General features: G+C 39.9%; 1 protein-coding gene across 1 annotated transcript in view; it reads left to right on the forward strand.

Moving 5' to 3' along the window:
* Window positions 1-25,784, forward strand: part of HMG20A (high mobility group 20A) — a 123,502-nt gene that overhangs the window by 77,250 nt on the left and 20,468 nt on the right. Inside the window, exons 2-4 of the mRNA XM_006866463.1 lie at window positions 13,771-13,863; window positions 22,102-22,249; window positions 24,537-24,749. Of these exons, the coding sequence (XP_006866525.1) occupies window positions 13,775-13,863; window positions 22,102-22,249; window positions 24,537-24,749 (450 nt within the window). The 5' untranslated portion in view covers window positions 13,771-13,774. The remainder of the gene's footprint in view (window positions 1-13,770; window positions 13,864-22,101; window positions 22,250-24,536; window positions 24,750-25,784) is intronic.

Genomic DNA, 25,784 nt, shown 5'->3' on the forward strand with positions numbered 1-25,784 from the left:
GACGATGAATGCAACACCATTCCTTTTCAATTTGTCATTCCCTGCATAGTAAACCATGTGGTTATCAGATTCAAAATGGCCAATACCAGTCCATTTTAGCTCACTAATGCCTAAGATATCGATGTTTATGCGTTCCATTTCATGTTGACAATATGACCCAGTAATTTCACTCCTAGGTATATACCCAAGAGAAATAAAAGCTTAAGTGCACACAAAAATTTATACATGAATATGTATAGTAGCATTATTGATAATAGACAAAAAATAGAAACAAATCCATATGTCCCTCAATTGGTGAATGGATAAACAAAATGTGCTATGCCATGCAATGGAATGTGATCCAACCACAAAACGGAATGAAGCACTGCTACATGCTAAACATGGGTGAACTTTGAAAATATTATGCTGAGTGACAGAAGCCAGTCCCAAAAAGTCACCTATGCTTCCATTTATATAAAATGCCCAGAATAATTTATGCTTGTCAAGAGTTGGAGATGGAGGACCTGGAGCTTGAGGGATGACTGCTGGTTTTGGAGTGATAAAATGAATGTTCCAGAATTAGATAGTGGTAATGGTTGCACAGTCTTTCAAGTATACTAAAAAGTACTGAATTTATACTTCAACATGGTGAATTTTATGCCAGGCAAGTTATATTTCAAGTTAAGAAAAAGCCACAGCCTCAACTACCTTGAGACTAGAACTAGATGGCGCTCAGCTACCTACCACTATTGTTCCAACAAAGGATGCAGTAGAAGGTCCTTGATAGACTGGAGATAAAAATAGAACAAAACTCAAATTTCTTTCTTTCTTTTTTTTTTTTTTTAAAAAAAAGGCTTTAAGGACTGGTAGAGACTAGAGAACCCCCAAGACAATCACTTTAAACTTGGAACTCAGACCACTCCTGTAGGTCACTTAGCCAAAAGACACAGTGGCTCAGAAAATAAATAGTATTAGCCATGAGTACTGTGCTCTAAACATTCATTTAAATGGGACCTAACAGTCAACATTTACCCTAGACCAAAGATGAGAAAGTAAGGGGCACAGAACATTCCATGCAAATAATAATGAGAGTGCTTGTTGTTAGGTACCATCGAGTCAGTACCGACTCATAGCAACCCTGTGCGCAACAGAATGAAACACTGCTCGGTCTTGGGCCAACCTCGCAATTGTTGTCATGCTTGAGCCCATTGACAACCCTTCTGGCAGTTTCGAACTGCTGACCTAGAAAGTAGCAGCCTGACTTGCAAACACTACCCTACTAAAGGTTCTCATGAGAATGCTTACACATTGTGAGAAGTGCTGAGTAATACTTCTAGAAATTGTGAAATGAAAACCTAATTTGCTATGTAAATTTTCTTCAAAGTCACAATGCAATTATTTTTTAAGAAAGTAATTTAGGATAGCTTTTGTTGTTGAGTGAGAATGGGTAGTTTGAGGAGATGAAACTGAAATGGAAGGTTTGGGTGAATTAGGTTTGAGATGGGTTGGTAAGGCTTTGAAAGAGTTGATGTAGCACTTGGGAAATATCCTAAGAACATATAGAAAAACTGCCAAGGGTGTTGAGGGCCTGGTCATGTTTGGATACCATGAATTTATAGTCGCACCTTTGTTTTGTGATTTTTCTGTAATAGCATCTCAAACTAGAACTCAGAGTTCATCTTCATCTGGGGTGTAGCAGGATATCAAGGATTTGAGAATGTTAATAAAGAAGTCCTTTAAATGTAACTATGGAATCTAAGCTAGGAAAACAAAGAGGAGATCTAGTAGAAAATCAAGGATCCGTGGATAGAGCTTTGTGTGGTTAAAGATCAATTGTAGAAGTAATTAAGAAAGCTGAAAAGACCGGAATTAGTGGTCAGAGACTTAATTCAAGGTTGATAGAGCCAAGTGACATGATTTTTAAAGAGACTAGCGGTTTTGCCTCCGCGTTATATTATGAAAAATGGACAGTGCTGAAATCCACCTCTCAACTCTGAAGTGTGTTTGGGCTAGGAAGGGGGACAGGTGGAGAAGAAATTAGATGATTGTGCAGAAGAGGACTTAATGAAGTGGGTTAACATGTAAAGGAAGGAGAAGGTACTTGAACCAAGTTTAGGAAATGGAAGTACAAATGGTGCTTCCAGAACTGTCTTGTGTGTTTCAAATAACAGTTTCAGTGGTGAGATTATCCCTTTTGATGATCCCTAGAGCAGACTTAACTGAGAAACATTTTTTTAGACTCCACCTATTTTCCTTTCTTTGCCCTGTATTGGACAAAGCTATGATATAGTTGTGATGTGACCACTTATATTGCTGAAGTGAAAGAATATGGTGATTGACCAGTAAGAATCTAGTGTTCTTGATGTAATTTTCCTTTAAATTTTTATAATCATTATTAAAATATTTTTAATTTGCCCTCTGTTCTATACTCTTTTTTTAGTTAGTGTTAGAGGAAGTTTCTGGACTTTCAAAGCTAAGGTCTAGACTTAGGTTCGAATCATTCACCCCAATGTCATACCATTTTGTGAGGCCTCTGGGTAGAAGTTAGCTGGTCTTCATTGAGTGAGTCTCTTGTACAAGGAAATGGCGGCATGATATATCACCATGTGAACTGCTGTGGAGACCCAAACTTGTATCCTGCTTTACTTTTGAACATATTTCTCTTCCTTTTCCAGAAGAAAATAGTATTCATTACATTTCTTAAGTGTTTTACATAGACTTTCTAAGTTCATTGTGACCCTGGGTACTTGGACAGAGATCTGGGAAATGAGTAGGCACAGATGCTGCACTGAAGGCCTTTGCATCCCAGTGACTTAGTAGCCATGATTCTGTTTGAATCACCCTTCTCAGCTCACCTGAAAGCTGAATCATATAGCATCCCAGCCATATTTTAGGAATCATTTAATTTTCAAATTTTTGAACTAATTTAGAAGTCTTTCAGTTTCACTGGACTTTCTTTTCATTTCCTTCTTTTGTTGATCTTGGCCCCTTAAATATCCACCCACTTTATTACTCATGTCTTGGGGACCTGACTACTTACTAACACTAGAGAAAATATATCTAAAGCCATATGGGTTGGGTAAAGCAAACTTAAAGAAGTGTGTGTCCTTTGAACTTCCTTTGTTTATATAATCTGTTTATTTGTTGTAAAGGTTATGTTGCCCAGCTGCCTCTCAACATTTCAGAAATGACTATTGTTATCTAGGGACCAGTCTAAGAGCCATGTTGCCTTAGGGAATGAAAAGGCACTTCATTTGTCCCCTACCAGATAATAGCACTTCTTTTGAGGTGTGGGAGGAATGCCAAGAGCTTCAAATTCTAACTCTTGAGGGTTTTGAAAAGCCCTTGACTTCTAGGGAGACTTTTACAAAGAAGCCAGTCAAATGAGTCCTTTTATGGTTTTGGAGTATATATCTGACAGTTTGAATGTTTGTTTGCTCATGGTGCACAGTTAGGCCATATACTATTGTCTTAAGCTGAGTTCTCTAGAGAAGTAAAACCAGTATAACTTATCAAGTGGAGTGCAGTGGCTCCATGTGATAAGCACTGGACTATGAAGCACAAGGTTGGCAGTTCAAGTCCACCAGCTGCTCTGCAGGAGAAAGATGAGGCTTTTTGCTCCTACAAAAATTTAAAGCCTTGGAAACCTTATACAACATTGTTAAAAGTTGGAATCAACTCAAGGCACTTAACAGCAACATATATGTATATGTATGTGTGTGTGTATATATATATAGTTGTTGTTGTTAAGTGCTGTCGAGTCGGTTCTGACCCATAGCAACCCTGTACAGGGTTTCCGAGGCAGTAAATCTTTACGGGAGCAGAAAGCCTCATCTTTCTCCTGCAGAGCAGCTGGTGGTTTCGAACTGCTGACCTTGCGGTTCGCAGCCTGCTTCGTAACCACTACGCTACCAGAGCTCCATATATATATATATATATATAGAGAGAGAGAGAGAGAGAGAGAGAGAGAGACAGATTTCAAAAATAGCTCATGCAGTTGTGGAGGCTGGTAGGTCCCAACTGTATCAGTTAGGCATCAGGCTGGAGGCTTCTAACCTACATAGTTACAGCTTACAAAACCCAAATCAGATCAGGTAGAAGGCTGCTGGTTCATGGTGTTTCAGAAGCTGGCAGATCCCAAGATCTCATGGTTAGGCAGCAAATTGCTAGTTTACATCCTAAAACCCAGAGGTCAGAGAATTACGAGTTAAATGCACGATCCGTGGGCTCAAGCTTTGCCAGAACGTCCATATACATATATATTGGATGTAGACCACAGTCCTAAGGAAACTTCCCTTACATCAGATCACAGAATGGAAGATAATTGCATAATACTCAGAATACGGAAAATCACGGCCTCGCCAAGTTGATATAACATTAACCATCAGAGTCCACCCTTTGACAATTTGGCACCTGTATACATCTCCTTGAAGGAGCTCTGGTAGCGTAGTGGTTACGAATCGGGCTGCAAACCTTAAGGTCAGCGGTTCGAAACTACCAGCTCCTCCGCGGGAGAAAGATGAGGCTTTCTACTCCCGTAAGGATTTACACCCTCAGAAACCCTGTACAGGGTCGCTATGGGTCGGAACCGACTCGACGGCACTTAACAACAACGACAACATACATCTCCTTAAACCATTCACAGTCTTAAAAAAATCATAATCTAAGGCATATATAAAGTCATAGTGTACTTTACATGATACATACATAAACATGATACATACAACCAAATGTGCAGTAGCATCCTTTACATGTCTATTTTATAAATAAGGAGAAGGAAGGGAAGAAAAATATATTTATTGCTTATATATATCAGGGGGCTTTAAGAAGTTCATAGAAAAGTAAAATTGGCATTTTTTTCCATGAACTCTTTTAAGCTCCCCAGTAGATACACAGGAATCTCTGGTGGCGCTGTAGGGTTAACTCTGGACTGCTAACTGCATGATTGCTGTTCAAATCAGCTAAGTGCTCTACAAGAGAAAAATCAGGCTGTCTGCTCCTGTAAAGGTTTACAGCCTCAGAACCCCTATATAGAGCCACTGTCTGTTGGAATCACCTAGATGGCAGTACAGTAAGTACAAACAGTATGTTGTTGTTGTGAAATGCCATCATTCTAACCCATAGCAACCCTGTATAGGATTTCCACAGAGCGGCTGGTGAGCTTGAACCACCAACCTTGCAGTTCAAACCAGCTTTGCAGTCTAGCACGTTAACCTACAGTGCCACACCAGGACTCCACAGATAGTATAGTAACTTCCTTTTCCTATTGATCCAAAGTGGCTGGGTAACATTGTTAACTTCCAGTTTAGTGAAATCAATGTATGTCTCTAGGTGGGAGCATTCCTCCCTTTGGAACTTAAGACTCTGGACCCACAGAGTGTAGGGTTGCAGGGGCAGGAAACAAACATTTTGTGAATTGGTTATTAGTGGTAATAGTGAGAAGTGCCACTCCCATTTCCATCCCTTGATTTCTGGACATGCAAATCCTGGCTAGAAACAGCACCGTATATTAGTCACCATTTTAGAGCATGTATAACCCTAGTAGCATAGTGGACTACAAGCTGGGCTGTTAACCACAAGGTCAGCAGTTCGAATCTGCCAGTAGCTCCTTAGAAGAAAGATGAAGCTTTCTACTCACTTGAAGATTTACAACCCAGAAACGCTGTACAAGGTTGCTATGAGTCAGTTCTGACTTACACAGCCACCACCACTTACATAATTGAAGTCCTGGCATGGCGCTGTAGGATAATCACTGGACTGCTAATTGCAAGGTTGGTGGTTCAAACCCACCAACTGCTCCTTGAAAATCCTGTACAGGGTGGTGACTGTGAGTCAAAACTGACTTAGTGTCACTTAACAACAGCTTCTTGGAAAACATTGCCCCAACCTTGCAAATTATTGCCATCTAGCAGGCATTGTATTCTGTCTTTAGAAGACCATTTCATTTTTTGTCAAACAGCTGCTTCAGGATGATGAAGAACATAAGACCAGTGAATTCCATAAGCATAGGCCCATTGCCAAACTTCATTTGCTGTTACGTGAGTTCTTTGATCTTAGGCATTACTGTATGGGATAATATGAAAGAGGATAAGGCATTTCTGTAAATCATAGATGGTAGTTTGGGTAGATATATAGCATGTTGTTGTTGTTGTTATGTGCCGTGGAGTCAGTTTCAACTCATAGCGACCCTGTACAGGGTTTCCGAGGCTGTAAATCTTTACGGGAGCAGAAAGCCCCATCTTTCTCCCGCGCAACAGCTGGTAGTTTCGAACTGCTGACCTTGCGGCTCGCAGCCCGAGTCGTAACCACTACACTACCACGTCGGGAAGGCAAATATGTGTCCAGAGTAAATGTCTGTTCCAGTGAGAATAAAACACTGGCCTATGTTGGAAGTGGCCCAACGTAATCAGTCTGCCACTGGGTTGCTGACTGATAGCCCTAAGGAGCAGTGCCATATCAGGGCCTCAGTGTTGGTCTCTGGTGCTGACAGATTAGGCACTCAGCAAGAGCTGTAGCCACATTGGCCTTGATGAGTAGAAGTCTGTGTTGCTGAGTCCATGCATAACCTCCGTGCTTGTCACCATGGCCACTTTGTTCATGAGTCTATTGGGTAATAACAGAAGTAACTAGGAAAAGATAATAACTGCTTTCCTCAGGACACATCATCTTATCCACTTGATTGTCAAAATTCTCCTCTGCTGAGGTCACCCTTTGGTGTACATTTACATGACACACAAATATCTTCACTTCTTTGGCCCATTCAGAGAGGTCTATCCACATACCTCCCTTCCCCATACCTTGTCACCAATTCTCCAGTCATGTTCCGTCCAAGACCCTGGCCATCTCTCCTGCCAAGCGAAATGAACAATCAGGTACACTGCTCAAAATTCTGACCACTGGGAGGATTTCCCTTCACCACTGAAAGGGGCTGCAGTGACCATCCACTTTTGAGTGGTGCCTGCATATTATGTAGAATCACCTGTAAACCAGGTACACGTTTTTCTCTTCTAATCATAAGGAACTCCCCCATGAAGCCATAAGTGCAGACTAGGAGGGGGAAGATTCTGTGACAGGAGTGGAGACCACAGCCATTTGGACTATTTCCCTGTGTAACTTACTTGTGTCTTCATGTCCTACTTGAACCTGATCTGGTATGTCCACTTCTATTTAATGATGGTGTGCTGCTGTGCTTGTAAGGCTTTTATGACCCTGTGGGTCAGATAACACCCAGTTTATGATCAACACCTTAGGTCACATAGTAACTTAGTGGTTCATGATTAAGCTTTCAGTCTCTACCAAGACCCAGCAGCAAGCCAAAAGCTGTGTCTCAAAAACAGAGTAGTTCTCTACAGAGCATGATAAAACTTTGTTCCCAAATCCTCAGGGCCTACACTGTGATTCACCAATAGGGGCCTGCCAAAGACTCAACAGTATCTCTATCTGCCATTGACAACTTCAAGCACCATTGGATCAGCCAGATCATGTGGTCCGAGTTGCACAGTCTTCTGGACCAGTTATAAAACCTTCTTCTATTTTGGGCCCCACTCAAAACTAGCAGCTTTTTGAGTGACGTGATAAATAGGCCAGAGTAGCACACTTAAATGAGATACATGTTGCTTCTAAAATCCAGAGAGACCCACCAGACATTGTGTTTCCTTCTTAGTTTTAGGAGGCACCACATACAATTTAACCTTCATTTTAGAAGGAATTCTGAACATGTCCCACATCATTGGAAATTTCACTGAGATCCGAGATCAAAGGCACCTGAATTTTGTTAGGTTAATTTTCTACTCTCTAGTATGCAAATGTCTTACAAATCAGTCTAGTGTCATTGATATTTTTTCCTTATGAGGTTCAATCAACATAATGTCATCAGTATAATGGACCAATGTAACATCTTGTGGAAGGGGAAGGCAATCAAGGTCTCTTCAGACTAAATTATACTATAAGGCTAGAGAGTTAATATCCCCTGAAGTAGGGTCGTGGAGCTGTATTGATGGCCTTGCCATCTGAAGGCAAACTGCTTCTGGTGGTCCTTCGAAGCAGGTATAGAGAATAAGGCATTAGCCAGACTCCATAGTTGCATGCCAGACACCAGGAGATGCAGTTTGCTCACACAGTTAAATCACATTAGAACTGCAATTGAAGTTGCTGGTTAAGTGTATGATAATCCACAGTCATTCTCCAAGATCCATTTGGTCTTTTGAACAAGCCAAGTAAACAAGTTGAATAGGGATGTAGGAATCACACCCCTGTATCCTTCAGGTTCTTGATGTTGACGGTAATCTCTGTAATCCCTCCAGGAATGTAGCATTGCTTTTGGTTTACTATTGTCCTAGGAGCCCTGGTAGCGTAGTGGTTATGGATCGGGCTGCGAATCTTAAGGTCAGCGGTTCGAAACTACCAGCCACTCCGTGGGAGAAAGATGAGGCTTTCTACTCCCGTAAAGATTTACACCCTCGGAAACCCTGTACAGGGTCGCTATGGGTCGGAACCGACTCGATGGCACTTAACAACAACAACAAGGTAGGTGTAGTTATAATGGCTTCCTCTTGGTCTTTCCTGACATAATAGTCCTCTATTCACATGCCAGAGATCCATTCTGGGGGTTCTGCCAGTTTCTGAGTATGTATATTCTAGTAATACACTTTAGAACTGGGGAAGTCACTATAAAATGGGTTCATGGACCCACTGTGAGATGGACCTGAGTTAAGACTCCATTAATTACTTGACATCCATACACCTCCACTCAGACTGGTAGGCCATTGTGGTGTTTTAGGTCTACTGGCATTAGTGTCCGTTCAGAGCCTGTGCCCAATAATCTCCCCCAAATCTGATCATTTCCTTTTTCCTAGGGAACAGTTACTCATAAAGGCCATAGATTCCTTTGGGGAAGGCTAGACAGAAGATTGACAGTATAAATTTAGGCAGTGTAGGGAAGTCCTTCTTCAAGGAGACCCAGCCTCCCCTTCATTCAAGGGGCTGTGGGTCTATAAATTGAGTCTGGGAATTGAGGTGCTGTGACTGTTTCCACAACTGGAGTTAGACAGCTGTGCATTTGACTTTATTATAGTAGAGTTGCCATCTGTTTGACTTCTGGGGATACCATCAGTAAGTCACCAATGCTTTAAGTCCATATGAGCTAGTCTACTTACTGTTTTGACTGTGTTGTCCTTTACAGTAATCACATCCACATTGCCTTAGGTGATTTAGTGCTGCCACTTGTCCCTTACCACCCCAAGGTCCAATCAGCCCTATAGTAGTTAGGTGTCTTAATTCAGTTAGGACAGTTCTTACTTTCAAATCTGACTTGTATAAAATAGCAGTCACAGCATTCTTCAAGGATACTGGGGTTCCCTTCACAAAATGTGTTTCTTTGGTGAAAGATGTGTCCTATGGGTACTCCATGAGTGGATCTTTGGGTCCAATATGAGAAATCTACTCTAGTATGCCAATTTCCTTAAGCCTTTGGATTCCTTCTTCTACAGCATACCTAGGCATTTCTGCTTGATTTAGTGTAGGCCATCACTTAGTCCATGCATTAGTGAACCAACCAAATAAGCAATTAAATCCTTTTCTAACCTCTCAACTGGGTTCGAAAACATTGATTGAAGAATCTCTGCTTAGTACGCCCATATCAGTAAACTTGGACTGATGCAACATTATGTTCCTTGCACCATTATCCCACACCCTCAGTAGCCATTCCAATACATGCTCCTCGGGTTTCTGTTTTTAAATATTAAAAAACTCAAGCAGTTCTTTTGGAGTGTAGTGGTTACGAACCGGGCTGCAGGCCGCAGGGTCAGCTTACCAGCTGTTCCATGGGAGAAAGATGAGGCTTTCTGCTCCCGTAAAGATTTACAGCCTCGGAAACCCTGTACAGGGTTGCTATGAGTCTGAACCAACTCCACAGCACATAAAAACAACAACAACAATACCTCCTCCTGGGTCATTGGGGCTTAATGGGATTTAAGTCTACTTATAGGTCTAGAAGCAAAAATAGGTAGTGGAGTGGGTCCTGGAATATTCACTATCTTCTAAGGGCTCTGCTTTAGGCAATTGCCATCTCAGGTGATATCTCAGGCAAAGATTCTTCGAGCACAACTGACTGAACCTCATCAGATGGGGGTGAAAGGAATAATGGTTTTACTGGGAAGGGTGGTCTAACAGACAAAGATGGAATAATCTCTTCAGATGGGAGCAAGAGGGCTAGTTCTGTTAGCGGGACTGATTCAATGGAGTTGAGGGCATCAGTGGTTCCAGCTTCCTGATTATCTGCCCATATATCCCCATCCCAAGTTTCAGGTTCCCATTTCTTCCCAATTAATGAATTTAATTTCAGACACCATTGTTAAGTGCTGTCGAGTCTGTTCTGACTCATAGCGACCCCATATAGGGTTTTGGAGGAGCGGCTTGCAAATTTGAACCACCAACCTTGCAGTTCAAACCGACCTTGTAATTTGGCACATTATCCTGCAGCGCCACATCATGATTCCTCAGACACCATTAGAAGTTGGGAATTCAATTGATGTTGTAATTCAGCCTCTCATGATAAGACTGGGTTTGGTTTTTAGCAATATCAGCTTTGCTACTGCAAGAAATATGGCTTTCTTTCAGGGCACAAGTAACAACTTTCAGGTCTTTTATATGACACTTGAACTGTGACTCTGAAGCCCTGAGATCATCTCTTCATTTCAATGCTCTTTCTAGCAAAAATAGGACCACCCAACCAGCCTCCCTAGGTGTCAAATATAAAATCACCCAGAACTTTCTCACAAATGTTTGATCCAGTGGTGGTGATATTTTACATATTTCTACTACTGCCTGACCCAAGCCATGGTATTTTCAGTAACCTCATATGCATGCGAAAGCTGGACAGTGAATAAGGAAGACCATAGAAGAATTGATGCCTTTGAGTTATGGTGTTGGAGGAGAAAATTGAAAGTGTCATGGGCTGCCAAAATAACAAACAGATCTGTTTTGGAAGAAGTACAGCCAGAGTGCTCTTTGGAGGCCGGGACAGCCAAACTTTGTCTCTCATACTTCAGACATATTGTCAGGAGGAACCATTCACTGGAGAAGGATATGATGTTTGGTAAGGAGCTCTGGTAGCGTAGTGGTTACGAGTTGGGCTGTGAACCTTAAGGTCAGCACTTCGAAACTACCAGCCGCTCTGCAGGAGAAAGATGAGGCTTTCTACTCCCGTAAAGATTTACACCCTCGAAAACCCTATACAGGGTCTCTATGGGTCGGAACCAACTCGATGGCACTTAACAACAACAACAACAAGGTAGAGAAAAAGAGGAAGACTCCCCCCCCACCCAGCAAGATGGATTGGCAAAGTGGCAGCATCAATGGGCACAAGTGTGACAATTGTGAGGTTGACCCAGGACCAGGCAGTGTTTCGTTCTGTTGTGTATAGGGTCGCTATGAGTCAGTACCGACGCAGTGGCACCTAACAACAACAACAACTACTACTGTCTCATGCTATGGATTAGCAGTGCTGTCTTCCTTATTGGAATTAGAATCATATATGTATGTATATTGGATGTAAACCACAACTGCAAGGAAATTTCCCTTACGTGAGATCACAGAATGGAGGATAACTGAATTAATACTGAGAAATCATGGCCTAGCCCAGTTGACATATAATATTAGCCATCACAAGTGTCTAAATGATTAGTTTTCTTTTGATAAGATGTATGTTGGCACTTGTGTGAGATGATGTTGTTAGGTGACCTCAAGTCAGTTTTGAACTCATAGCAGTCCTATGTGACACAGTAGAACTACCCTGTTTTTATTGTTAAGTGCCGTCAAGTCGGTTCTGACCCATTGGAACCCTGTATAGGGTTTCTGAGGAGCGACTGCTGAGCTTGAACCACTGACCTTGCGATTCAAACTGACTTTCCAGTCGAACACATTAACCCACAGTGCCACACCAGAACTCCAGAACTACCCTGCTACAGGGTTTTCTAGCTCTAACTTTAGGTCTTTCTTCCACATACATTTTGGACCATCAGCCTTTAGGTTAGCACCTGAGCACTTAATCCTTCCACCACCAGGGCTTCTAGAGGTGATTAATATCAGCAGCCCTTAAACCCAAGACTCTAATCAGATCTGTGTATAATATGAATTAAAACTGACATACACTTGAGTCAGAAGCATTCTAGAGTGGATTTTAACAGTATTCATTCTAGCCATTCATTTGTAAACTCCCCAGTTTTAAGGATTTGAAGAGTTATTAACAAGCATCCTTGCACACACAGTAAACTCCTTACTCTGACTCAATGGGAAATTTCTCTCTCCATGTCCTCTGTGCTTTGACCTACTATAATGGATAATACGTGTACAGAGAGATACATTATATTACATTAAGCTATTTGCTAAATAACAAATTTAGAAGTGAAAATAAGAAAATAATTGAAAAGAAAAAATTGGTTTTACTCTTTTTTAAAGAAAAAGAAAGATTTAGATTCCATTGACTATTTAGTACATAGTACCAATGCCATCTACATTTTCTTAAGAGTTCCACCTCAGTGAAATGAATCCTAGCTCTGCTTTGCCTTATGTGCTTTCCCTTTACGGTAATTGTCATTTCACCAGGTCTCCTTGCAGAGGAATCTCCTAAGTGCGTTGTTATCATTTGCTTCTCAGTTCTCCCAGTTGACTGAGGCACTCACTCTTATTCTTGAGTGATTTGCAGTTGGACCTAAGTGGCTGTTGTTTGGGGTCACTATTGAATATTTTATTTGAAGATACTTTCATGATGAATGGAAGGCTGCTGCTTTTAGCTATATGGGGTGAAGCCCTCTGTGGTAAGGTTTGAAAAGGAAAACATTTTCTTTGTAGTGATGTGCTAAATGAATTGACTCTCTCTGTCAGTTTGCCCTTTTATCCTTTGCGTATGATAACCTCAAGTTCTTTTGATTTATTTGTGTGTTGTTGTTGTTGTTGTTTTTCAATTAAGCTTAGCTGTTTCCTGTACCCAGGTGCATTCTATTTCTGCTGTGGGTCATTATGGTGATGTAGAGCATATTTCTGACCTGGAAGTGTGGTTTCTTTGACTCAAAACCACATCAATATGCTTTCCACTCTCCACTTCCTTTGCATTATTTCCTTTTGGAGGGCTCAGTTTGTCATCATTTAATCCAAGAATGATTCATCTGGGACTGACATCTGGTAATGCTATACTAACAGTACTTTCCTTTATATAATAATACTCACATATTTAGCATCTTACCCTTTATGTATTTATGAAGCACTTTCAGTTTTAATCCATCACAGTAAACCCCGTGGGTTAATTCAGCAAGTTTGTCTATGTCCAAGATGGTAAAATTGTAGTTGTTGTTATTGTTCAGTGCTATCGAGTCGGTTCCGACCCATACTGACCCCATATAGGGTTTTCGAGGAGCGGCTAGTGAGCTTGAAGTACAAAGAGGTTAAATAACTTCAGGTTACAGTGCTTTTGAGTTACTCAGTTTAACAATTTTTACAGGAAATGAGCACTTTTGAAGATTATTCTGGACAAATGTGAAGGAATTTTCCAGACTGTGCCCTAGTTGTTAAAACTTAGCTGTTTTTAGTCTGGTCAATTGATAAGACCAGGGCCAAAAGTCCATTAATTATAGTGTTTAAATTGATGGGTCCAAGTCAAGAAAAAAAAAAATTTAGGTCAGATTCTGTTCTGCTACTGATGTGATAAAGTTAAGGAAGGCTGTCTCTTAAATTAGTGGACTTGACCTGGAAGTAATTAAGTCATTAATTTTTTTTCCCACTCTTTCCTCCTTTCAGAGAGATGGAAAACTTGATGACTAGTTCCTCTCTGCCTACCCTTTTTGCAGATGAAGATGGCTCGAAGGAGAGTAATGATCTGACCACAACTGGGTAAGCAATTGCGTGGGACACTGGGCCTTTGCATAAGTTTCAAAACAAGTCTTGTGACAAATGAAGTGCTATGAAAGCAGGTTATGTCGTAAAAATAGGAGGTGCATGTATTGTGCTTTGCAAAGAGTGAGAGCCATGGTAAACTGTTTTGTTTACATTCAGCCGCCATTGGCAGTGCTCTAGTCCCTGTGACACAGTAGTTAATGTTGGCAACTCAAAACCACCAGCTATTCTGTGGAAGAAAGATGTGATGGTTACTTGGTAAAGATTTACCTTTGGAAATCTTCCCACAGCCTTGGAAACCCTGTGGGACTGTTCTCTGTCCTATAAGGTCAGATCGACTTGATTCCAGTGGGTTTGGAATCCCTGTGCACTGTAGTCCCTGTGCACTGATAAAACAGTTTGTGGGATCTTGCAAACATCTGACTTCCAGTTAAGAGAATCACAGTCTCAATTAAGTAAATAACTGCCACACGGGTAGCTCTGAAAACCAAATGATACTTTTCTGTTCAAAATGCCAGATTTTTAAATGTTTTGTTTCCCCCAAATTAGAATTTTATGAAGATCAGATTATTTTGGGTTTTATTTACTGCTTAAGAGCTTTAACTGACAACTTTTTCTGGTTTAGTTTGGTTTGGTGTGGCCTTTCTCCTTTTGGTGGAATCTGATAAATAAAGGTCTGTAGAAAAGGGTTAATAGCAACTTGTTTATCCTTTTCCTTAAAAGTCTTTGTTTTAGTTGAAGTTTCTTATTTCTGCATATTTAGAAATTATGTGGCAAAGAATAAATATATCAGTAACACATTAAAGTGGTAACTAATCCCTAAGATGAATTATTTTAATATTCTTTAGATCTCTTTAAAAAATAGACTACACTTTCTAATTCTGTTTCCTTCCCTCATATTCATTTCTCACTTCATTAATATCTGCCTTCTGACTGCACTGCTCAGATAAAACTGTTCTCTAAGACTTTTTTAAAGGCCACCTAGTTACTAAATTCGGTTCACTCAATAAAAAGTTTCTGACTATCCATTATGTGCCAGATACTGTTCTAGGCACTAGATCTGAAGCAGTGATCAAAGCAAAAATCTAGGTCCTTATAAAGCTCAAATTTTACTTAGAAAGTTAGATATTAAACTGGATAAATAAGTAAAATATATGTTATGTTAGAACATGAAAAGAACCACTGGATTAAAAATGAAAACACGGAAGAAAGATAGGAAAATTTTGAGGGCACAGAAAGACTTTTGTGAGAAAATGACCTGCATAAAGACCTGAAGGGAGAAGGTAGCTAGCATACAGTTACTGGGGAAAGATTATCCTGGGCAAAAGAGTGTTCTATAGAAGCCTTAAATCAGAATTGTTTCTGCCTTGTAGAAATAGCTAGTGTGGCTTTGTTGATGTTAAGTGCCGTCAAGTCAGTTTCAACTTATAGAGACCCTATATAGGGTTTCTGAGGCTTTAAATCTTCAAGGGAGCAGAAAGCCATCTTTCTCCCGTGGAACAGCTGCCAGGCTCAGACACATTCCCATGCTTATTGTATGGAAGGAACCACCATGCTTCTGTGTGGTTATGAATGGCCTAGAGATCTTATTATAAAGAAGGTTATGATTCATATATGAAATATAAAAGGAATTTCCATGGAGCAGCTGGTGAGCTTGAACCACCAACCTTGCAGTTCAAACTGACCTTGTAGTCTAGCACATTATCCTAGAATGCCACACCAGGACTCCAGTCATTGGAGTAATGGGAGCAAAAACCTCATTAGAGTGGATTTCAACGAGAATGAGAATGGAGATGGTTGAGTATAGAATTCTAGATATATTTTGAAGGTAAACAAACCAAACCGGATTTTTCTGGAAGACCTGATGAGTGATGGGGGAAAGGATTAAAAAACAGTTAAAGACAACTCCAAATGTTTGACCTAAGTAACTAGAAGAATCAAATTGATATTACTGTTGTTAGCTGCCACTAAGTCAGCCCCCAGCTCACAGTGGCCCTATGGACAATGGAATGAAATAATTCCCACTCTTGCTTTCCCCTCTCCTCCCCACTTGATCAATTGTAGACCAGACCATTCTGATCTATAGAGTTTTCATTGGCTGATTTTGAGAAGCAGATTGCCAGACCTTTCTTCTTAGTCCATCTGAAAGCTCCACTGAATGTTGTTCAGTATCATAGCAACACACAAGCTTCCAATAACAAACATGATAGCTGTGCATGCAGTACATTGGGCAGGGATCAAACCCAGGTCTCCTGCATGGAATGCAAGAACTCTACGATTTAACTGCCACTGACCCCATACTACAGTCTGTCTACAACATCTGAGTTGATTTGGCATATCTGACTGCCTAAGCAAGTTTCCCCTTTCCCCATCAAAGCGGACAGCGTCACTAACAGAGAACAGTTCTTCAGCAGTAGTTAATCTCTAAGATGAATTTGAGTAATTGCACTCCTGCTCCCATAAATATTTAAAAAGCCTCGGGATCCTGTATAGGGTTACCATGAGTCGGAATTGACTCGAAGGCACTTAACAGCAACTCCCCTGCTAGAAACTCCAGACAAACCATGGTCTTAGATGGGGGAAATTTAGCAGATAGGGGGTGCAATGTTAGACACCAGTTTTAGAAATGTTCTATTCGAGATGCCCTTTAGATCTCTAAGTAGAGATGTCAAATAGATAGTTTGATAGAAGGTTCTGAAGTTAGGGAGGTCTAAGCTAGAAACAGAAACATGACAGTCATAACCATATTCAAAGCCATGAGACTTGATGAAATCACCAAAGAAAAGACAAGAAGGATAAACACAGAGCTTTGGGATTCTTCAGCATTTAGAAATTAGGCAGAAAAAGGAGACACTAGCTTGAGGATTCGACAATAGTTAACAACAAAGCATGAGGACTAAAGAGGATTAATGCGAGTAGTTAAAATGGTAGCGGAGTCCCTGTGTGGTGCAAATGGTTAACGCTCCTGGCTGCTAACTGAGAGGTTGGAGGTTTGAGTTCATCCAGATGTACCTCTAAAGAAAGACCTGTGATCTACTTCCAAAACCTCAGCCATTGAAAACTATGAAGCAGAGTCCTATTGTGACACACAGGCCACTGTGAGTCAGAGTCAAACTAATAGCAACTGATTGGTAAAAAGGTAACAGAAAAACCAAAGAGGTATGAAGTCCTGGAAACCAAATAAAGAAGTCATTCTTTTGTCAGTGTTGTGTCAGATGCTTGTGGAAGATCAGGTAAGGTGGAGACTGAGAAAATGACTGTTATGGACGTTGCTGGTGACCTCAGCAAGAGCTATGAGTGCATATCTACTTTTGAGTGAATTTAAGAGAGAATGGGAGGAACATACCTATGTTCACGGCAGCACTATTCACAAAAGCAGAAAGATGCAAGCCACCTAATTGCCCATCATGAGATGAATAAGTAAAAGGCGGTAAATACAGTCATTGGAATACTACTCAGCAGTAAAGAAAAAATGAATTCCCAAAACATCTTACAACTTTGAGAACATTATATGGAGCAAAGTAAGTCAGTCGCAAAGCTCCAGTATTGTTTGTTATTACTTTTATGAAATGACATGACTAGAGTAAATACACAGAAATTCCTTTTCATTAGTGGTTACCAGGAATGAAGACAAAGGGCCTTCAAAAAGTTTGTGGAAAAATTCCATTACCTTTTAATCCCATTTTTCCAGGAAGTTCTTGAAGCTCCTTCATAAATAATTCATAACAACCACCAAAAAATATATATGTATGATGTTGTTAAGTGCCATCAAGTTGGTTCCAATGCAGAGAAACCCTGTATAGGGTTTCCAAAGCTGTAAATCTTTGCAGGAACAGAAAGCCTCATCTTTCTCCCATGTATATGTATGTATGTATATGTGAGCATATATAGGTGTATGTATATGCATGTATGCATTTGTAAACATGTATATGTATATATGTGTGTGTGTGTGTTTATGTTGGTAAGTGGTGTCAAGTCAGTTCTGACCCATAGCAACCCTGTATAGGGTTTCCAAGGAGCAACTGGTGACTTTGAACCACCAACCTTGCAGCTCAAACTAACTGAATATACGCATATTCTTCTTAGGTATAACCAAACACCTCACAGGATTGGTTTTCTGATTCTGAAGGCTTAGAACAGTAGTCTCAGGGAACAGCTCAATCAATTGACATAATACAGTTAATAAAGTTTATGTTCTACATCCTACTTTGTTAAAACAGTGTCCAGAATTTTAAAAGCTTGTGAGCAATCATCTGATATATAACTATTTTCTCGACTTGTCCAGAGCAAAAGACAAAGTAGGAAAGATGCACAGAAACTAGTCTACAGGACTGATAGTCTACGGGACTGATAGTCTACGGGACTGATAGTCTGTAGGACTGATAGTCTACCCTGAGACCAGAACTATGTGGTGCCTGGCTACCACCACAGACTGTTGTTGATCAGGTCCATAATAGATGGATCCTGGGAGAATGGGGGAACATGTGAAACAGAATCCCAAATTCTTAAGAAAACCCTTACTTATTGGAGCAGTTTCCACACCACCTATGAGTACTGTACTCAGTTAAAAATCATCTCTATGAGACCAGTCAATAATTACTTTAAAATGACTATTAGAAATCAGGGAAACAAGATGACTTGAAATACAACAAGACCAAAATGACAATGTCATGCATTTTGAACTATGTAACCAGTGTTAGGAAACAATTTGTGTAGACATTGTTAAATGGAAACCTAAACTTCTATGTACACCTTCACTGAAAACAATGAAATATTGCTAAAACAAAAAGAGACAGCAAGGCAGAGAATGGGTTGAGGAAGTTGAAGTTACTAAGCATAAACAATTATTTCAAGGAGTTTTGCTATAAAGGAAAGGAGGAAAATGAGTGTGTTCACTAGAAGAAATGGTATCAAGAAGATTTTTGTTTTGTTTAAAGATTGTTGTATAGGGTTTCTGAGGAGCCACTGGTGGATTTGAACCACCAACCTTGCAGTTCTCATTCCAGTGCTTATCCTACAGCATCATACCAAGAGTTGTAAATACCACCTTTGTATTACTGATGAGGCTGATCCAGTAAAGTGGAAAGAAATGGTGCTAGAGAAGGGAAGAACTACTTAAATATAATGCCTTTGAGTAGACATGAGGGTGTGGGTGGCTTTAGCTTAGAGCATGGACAGTTCATTCATAATAACAAAAGAGCTTCCACCCACTCCACCTCCTTGGTCTGTATCCAGTTTGTCGTCTTCCTGGCATTCGTCACCTTTGACCACTCCCTTCTGATTTTTATCTACTTTGGTCAGGAATTTATAAGATTGGTGATTTTTTTCCAAACATACTCCTGTAGGCTTTACTGACATAAAAATGTGCAAGAGAGAATAATGCTACAATTGATGGCACAATTGAAGTCAGAATAACAGTGAAAGAGCAAGTTCACTAAGACATCCAAAAAGATTGAAATATTTAGAAAACAAAGCTACTGAGATCAAGCTGGGTCTCTAATTTCACCTCTTTTCAGAGAACATGGTTAGCATTGATTCTATAGCTTCTCTCACATAGCCATTTCACAAGGACCCGAGAAACATAGTTGCTTGAAATCAACTATTATGTTCTTACTCTCTCTTATTTCCAGAACAGTCTGCATCTGCTCCCATTATTTCTCTCTGGTAGTGTAGTGGTTACGAATTGGGCTGCGAACTTTAAGGTCAGCGGTTCGAAACTACCAGCCGCTCCGCGGGAGAAAGATGAGGCTTTCTACTCCCGTAAAGATTTACACCCTCGGAAACTCTGTACAGGGTCGCTATGGGTCGGAACCGACTCGACGGCACTTAACAACAACAACAACAATCCTTGAAATGTTTTTTTCCCCCAATTAAATGGAATGCATAAAATATTGATATCTTAAGCAATTGTTGTTGTTGTTAAGTGCCATCGAGTCAGTTCCGACCCATAGCGACCCTGTACAGGGTTTTCGAGGCTGTAAATCTTTACGGGAGTAGAAAGCCTCATCTTTCTCCCGCGGAGCGGCTGGTAGTTTCGAACCGCTGACCTTAAGGTCTAGGGTTTCCTATTCCCATAATTCCACTATACCCCCTAAGATTGACACTGGCATTCCCATCTTCATATTTAGCAAATAATTTTTAGACTATCACTTTTGACATCTGCAACATTTTAATTGGTTAACACCTCCTTAAAAGTCTCTGTTGCTTTAACAGTATATTCTCTCTTAATTCTCATAATGCCTTTCTCAGTCCCTTTTCCCAGCTTCTCCAACACCTGCTCCTATCATACTGTACCAGTAGAGCTCTGTACTGGCTTTTCTAATCACTTTCTGTCTGGTATATATGTCGCACTCTCCATGACTGCCATGGGCTGATGATGCCTTGTCAAATTGATTCCTATATCTTGTGTCTTTTATCACTTCTCAAGGTTCTCTCAGGGTCTTTTCATCTCCTCCAAATTATCCCTTGAGCCCAGTGGCTATACTAGGGACTGGGGGAGATGTACTGATCACACACCCTGACTTTGTCCAAGGAGTGATACCAAAATGACCCAAGGGTTGACCATGACAGTAGGTAGACTGGCATCATACGAGAAGATGCCATCGAGGAAGTGACACCACTAGGGTTGCTGCCATCTGTCACCCAGCACAGTAATTCCTCACCACCACTACCCCACTCACCGGACATTGGTCAAGGGTGGCAGGGAGAGCACCAGGAGCTACAGGCTGCTTGGTGTGGCACTCCACTCTGCCTGTTCATGGTGGGCTGCTGGCTTGCTCATAGTAAGAGAGCACCATGAATTATAGCACTGGGTAGCACCAGCCCTAGTGAATGCCATGATTTATCATCTTTCTGCCTCTCCTTTTCACACACACACACACACACACACACACACACACACTGTTCTTTTCTTGGTTAGTAATACATAATCACTCAATCTAGAAACCTCAAAATTGTCCTTGACTCTTCCTTTTCCTTCACTATCTATATTCAGTCATTAAGAAGTTTCGTTTAGCTCTTTATCCCTTATTCTTCATTCTGTCTGCTATTGCTTTAGTCTGTGCCCTTGTCTCTCACTTAGTCTATTTCAGTGGTCTCCTGAGATTGGTCTCCCTCTGTCCTGTTAGTCCCTGAAATGATTTTGCTTACTTGATGAATGTCTATTCATTTCTCCGACCTCTTCTCTGAAATCTTGTGTAACATCCCCTCTATACACATAAAATACACTATACTCTTACTGTGCCATATGGCACTTATATTGCATTGTAATTATTGTAGTTTGATTTTTTTTTTTAAGAATAATGATTGCATATTACTCTTTTATTCATTTTTCTGCCATGCTTACTTTCCTTGCTTACGTCTCAAAAAAAAATCCTACAAAACTCTCTACCATTAAATGTAGCCTTGTCTTCTATTTCTGTATCACATATGATAGAGTAAGTCAGTCTAAGGACTTGCTATCATTTTCTGAACTTTCTTGTGTCTTACTTTTCAGAAGGGTGAAATCTAACTCATCTAGAATATAATGGTGGCAGCAGAAAAAATTATAACTGTCTGGTGTTTTAGTATCACACACCTGAATTGGGAGTGCTTTGGTTGCATACAATAAGCACGGACTACAAACCACAAGGTCCATGGTTGGAGTCTACCAGTCCCTCCACAGGAGAAAGATGAAGCTTTCTGCTCCCTCAAAGATTTAAAGCCTTGGGAACCATATGTGGGGTCACTATGAACCAACTTAACAACAACAACTCTACCTGGACTTACTGAAGTTGATTATACAGTTCTTCAATGATCTGGTTGTTGGTAAACACTATAATCTGAAAAGGAATATACTATATGCCATAATGGAGTTCTTATGCCCTTCAAGAACTCATTCGTGATAGGGGACAGACTACCTCTACAATTCCCATTCCTAGTCTTTCAGGTAATAGTGTTTTCCCTTTACATTAGAGATACATGAAAAGTAGCATATCAAAATCAGATGCAGTTGCATGCTCAAAGCTAAAACATAAAGGTTATATTGAGGAGAGAGGTAATTTGGGGCAAAGAATTTAAACACTACAGCTTCTATGGAGACATAGTTTATTACATTTATACAAATTATAGTAGGGAAATTAATTCTGAGATAGGCATGTGATTTTGCTGGCAGTGAAATTTGCCTTGAACCTTGACAAAAGCATTTTTTTAATGCTATTGATATTGAACTTTGTACTTCTGCCTGTTTTTCTGCAGGTTAACCCACCCAGAGGTTCCATATAATAGTGGAGCCACCCCATCCACCAACAATCCAGAATTTGTAGAGGATCTCTCCCAAGGTCAGTTGCTTCAGAATGAATCTTCAAATACAGCAGAAGGTAATGAACAAAGACATGAAGATGAGGTAAGCTGAAGGATCTCTTCTTGTTACTGACATCTTAAGCTTCTAAATAAGACAGCAAAGGAATTGATCAGTGTTCATCCATTAGGTTTTCTCACATTTTTAAGCGACATTTTCTGTTTTATATTTCTTATTTTCCTTAGACCCATAGAGACAGATTGACTTTTTCCCCTGCTCAACAACTTATTTATTGAGTGAATGATTTAATTCAATAGGTAATTAATGATGCATGTCTATGCCATACTCTGCCCACCAAGCCTTTTAGCACAGGGCCATCGTATGTATCCAGAGGACTCAACACCATTTGCCAAGTCATTCACGCCTTCTCTAATTCACACAAAGGTTTCATACCAGACAGGGCAGTTGTCAGTTTTCTTCTGATTATTTGGTCTTTATTTTAAGGCACTTTTTTTTATTTTAGCAAGAAAAGAGTAGCTACCACCATTGATTTTTATCTTTTTTCTTATTATAAAAGAGCTGATTTTTACTCTTAACTGATAGTGCCTGTAGGGGATTGTAATCATTTCAATGAAACAAACCCGATGTTCTCCCGTGTGCACTGTCATTCAATTTACAATAAAAGCTTTTTTTAAAAAAAGAAGAGCTGATACTTTTTTCATCTGTCTTGTTGGCATTCTTAAAAATAATAGTGACCTGCTGCTATGATATGTCTTGTGCTCTTTTTCCTTCTTTGAAATACCGTCCCTGCGACCCTGACTGTGGCCTATTAGAGTCCTGTCAGTACTCTAAGTAATCTCTGCTCATGCCCCTACCCCAGTAAAATAACCTTGCTTTATAATATGGAAATAAAATGGGCTTGCTCTCTAATTAGATAATTTTCTCATAACCCTTTCTTTATTTAACTGCTATATATGACTGCATCTTATAACCCTGTTATAGTGAAAGTTTTTTCTGGGCTAAATCAAAGTCTGGTTCATTTCTGTAACCTTCCTAGCAGTCAGCTTATCTTTTCAAACTATTTACTGAATTCAATAAAGAAATATATAGTCTGCCAAAATAATAATAATAATAATATTAGTGAATGATTCTTAAACTTCTTAAAATTCTTAGTAGGATTAATGTTAATGAGTTTAAAATAGATTGATGCCAAATATACCATACCATTTGTCGAATGGTGAATTATAATACCATTTTGCGTATATTTTAAATGTTTTTGTCACATTCTATTGACTTTCACTTCTCTAAAATAAGAATTCTTATTACTTATAAAACTTTATTAATTTAATAGGCTCTGTATATTTGTAATATTATGAACTAAAAATGTTATATACCTTGCATTTCATTTTAAAGGAAGGAAAAAAGATAGGTAAAACATCAAAGATTTCTGTTCAGTTGGTTGGTGTTGTTAAGTGCCATCAAGTCGATTCTGACTAATAGTGACCATATATAGGGTTTCTGAGGAGCATCTGATGAGTTTGAACCGCCAACCTTGTGGTTCAAACTGACCTTGGAAGTCAAGTGTTTATTCTACAATGCCATACCAGGACTCCATTCATTTGGTACCTCAGTCCTTTTTTCAGTATTGATGTAGCTCAATATAACCTCTAACTATAAAATAGGCATATTAAGAACAAATCATCAAACAAAGCACTAGCCTTTATTTGGTAAATGTTGTTAAGTGCTCTCCATATGGTTCCAACTCAAAATGACCCTGTGTAAGGTTTCTGTGGAGCTCGCTGGTGGGTTTAAACTGCCCAACCTTGCAGTTAGCAGTCCAGTGCTTATCCTACAGTACCACTAAGATACTAAGTTAAAAGCTGCTGCTGTCCGCTGCAGTAAACTGGTCTTTGAATGGTTATCAGTGAGAGCACCTTTGCCTGAATTGTTACAACTTGTGTCTTCATTTGCCAGTGTGTATGGCGCCATCTTGAATCTGGTCTTCTGTGGCAGTGTGTGTATCTCTGGCACACTGGTGTGTATGTGTTGCTGAACTTCTCATTTAGCATATTATCTATCAGTAAACAGGACCTCTTATACATATGAAGTCAAAGCTTGGATGATCATGGCACTCTTATTCTCTTCCGTTGGTGTTAGCACAAAATACTCCTTGAATGCAGGAATTTGTACTGTGGTGCATAAAAGGGTCTGCAAGTAAACAATGTAGAATTCCTATGTGAAAACTTCATTGCAGTCATTTGTACTGCTGACAGATTTGGAGAGCTTTGAATAGCTAGAGTTTGCAGCTCATCTTTTTGATATTTGTTGTATTATTTGGGAATTTTTTTGTCACTGTTTTGTTTTTAGATTTTAATTGTGATCTGTTTTGTAGCAAAGAAGTAAACGAGGAGGTTGGTCCAAAGGAAGAAAAAGAAAGAAACCTCTTAGAGACAGCAATGCGCCCAAATCCCCTCTTACTGGATATGTTCGATTCATGAATGAGCGTCGAGAGCAGCTTAGAGCAAAGAGACCAGAGGTCCCGTTTCCAGAAATCACAAGGATGTTGGGTAATGAATGGAGTAAACTGCCTCCTGAAGAAAAACAGGTAATCATTCTAATTCTTGATGCTTTGTTTGGTTTGGCTATCTATCAAAAATAGCATTGATGAGAAAAGCCTAGAGGCCAGATGGTGGAGGCTCTGGTGTGATCACAGTGGTGCCTTGGAGAGCAGAATAGTAGGGTCTGTTTTAGCTCTTTTCTCTAGGACAGTGGTTAAATAATGGTCTCAGGATCTGCTGTAACAGTATGAGCAGGAGAGACTTAGGACCCCTCAACCAAATCAGCCCACTTTGATCTGATCTACGAGAGTTCACATACATTTTTTTAAGTGGCTCATTATTAAGCCCTGCAATATAATTTATTCCACTGAGTTAAATGAAACAAAAGTCATGAATTAAATGAGAATATACCAAAAAGTCATTTGATAAAATTCTGTAATTCACATAACATTTTTGTTTAAGGAAAAGATTATACTGCTTTAATCCTTCTTTTCTGACTATGTTGTTCTTGCTGTTAAGTACCGTCAAGTCGATTCCAACTCATAGCAGCCCTGTATAAGGTTTCCAAGGAGCAGCTGGTGGGGTTTGAACTGCCAACCTTGCGGTGAACAGTCCAGTGCCAATCCTACAGCGCTACATCAGGACTCCTATGTTGTTTTTTTTTAAGTGCCATTGAGTCAATTTCAACTCATAGCGACCCTGTAATAGGGTTTCCAAAGAGTGGCTGGTGAACTTGAACCGCCGACCTTGAAGTTAAAACCAACTTTGTAGTCCAGCTCATTATCCTGCAGCACCATACCAGGACTCCTAAAGCTCTAGCAAATTTAAACTACTTTGAAAAATAAAGCAAGAACTATCTGAATAATCTTTCTTATCCAAATATAAACTAACCCTACTGTGAAACTGAAATAAACCCATTTGTTAGAAAGATTTTAAGGGAATTAAGGACAGTGCAGCCATGCGCTGGTTGAAATGGCACAAATGTAGTGATGGTAATGATTGTGGATGTGGTTTTCTGTTAAAAATTCCTAGCATGTGAAAGATACATTTCTTTTGTTTCTTGTACTGTTTAATCGTTTTTA

This window comes from Chrysochloris asiatica, unplaced genomic scaffold, assembly GCF_000296735.1.
Source record: "Chrysochloris asiatica unplaced genomic scaffold, ChrAsi1.0 scaffold00092, whole genome shotgun sequence".
Classification (NCBI taxonomy): domain Eukaryota; kingdom Metazoa; phylum Chordata; class Mammalia; order Afrosoricida; family Chrysochloridae; genus Chrysochloris; species Chrysochloris asiatica.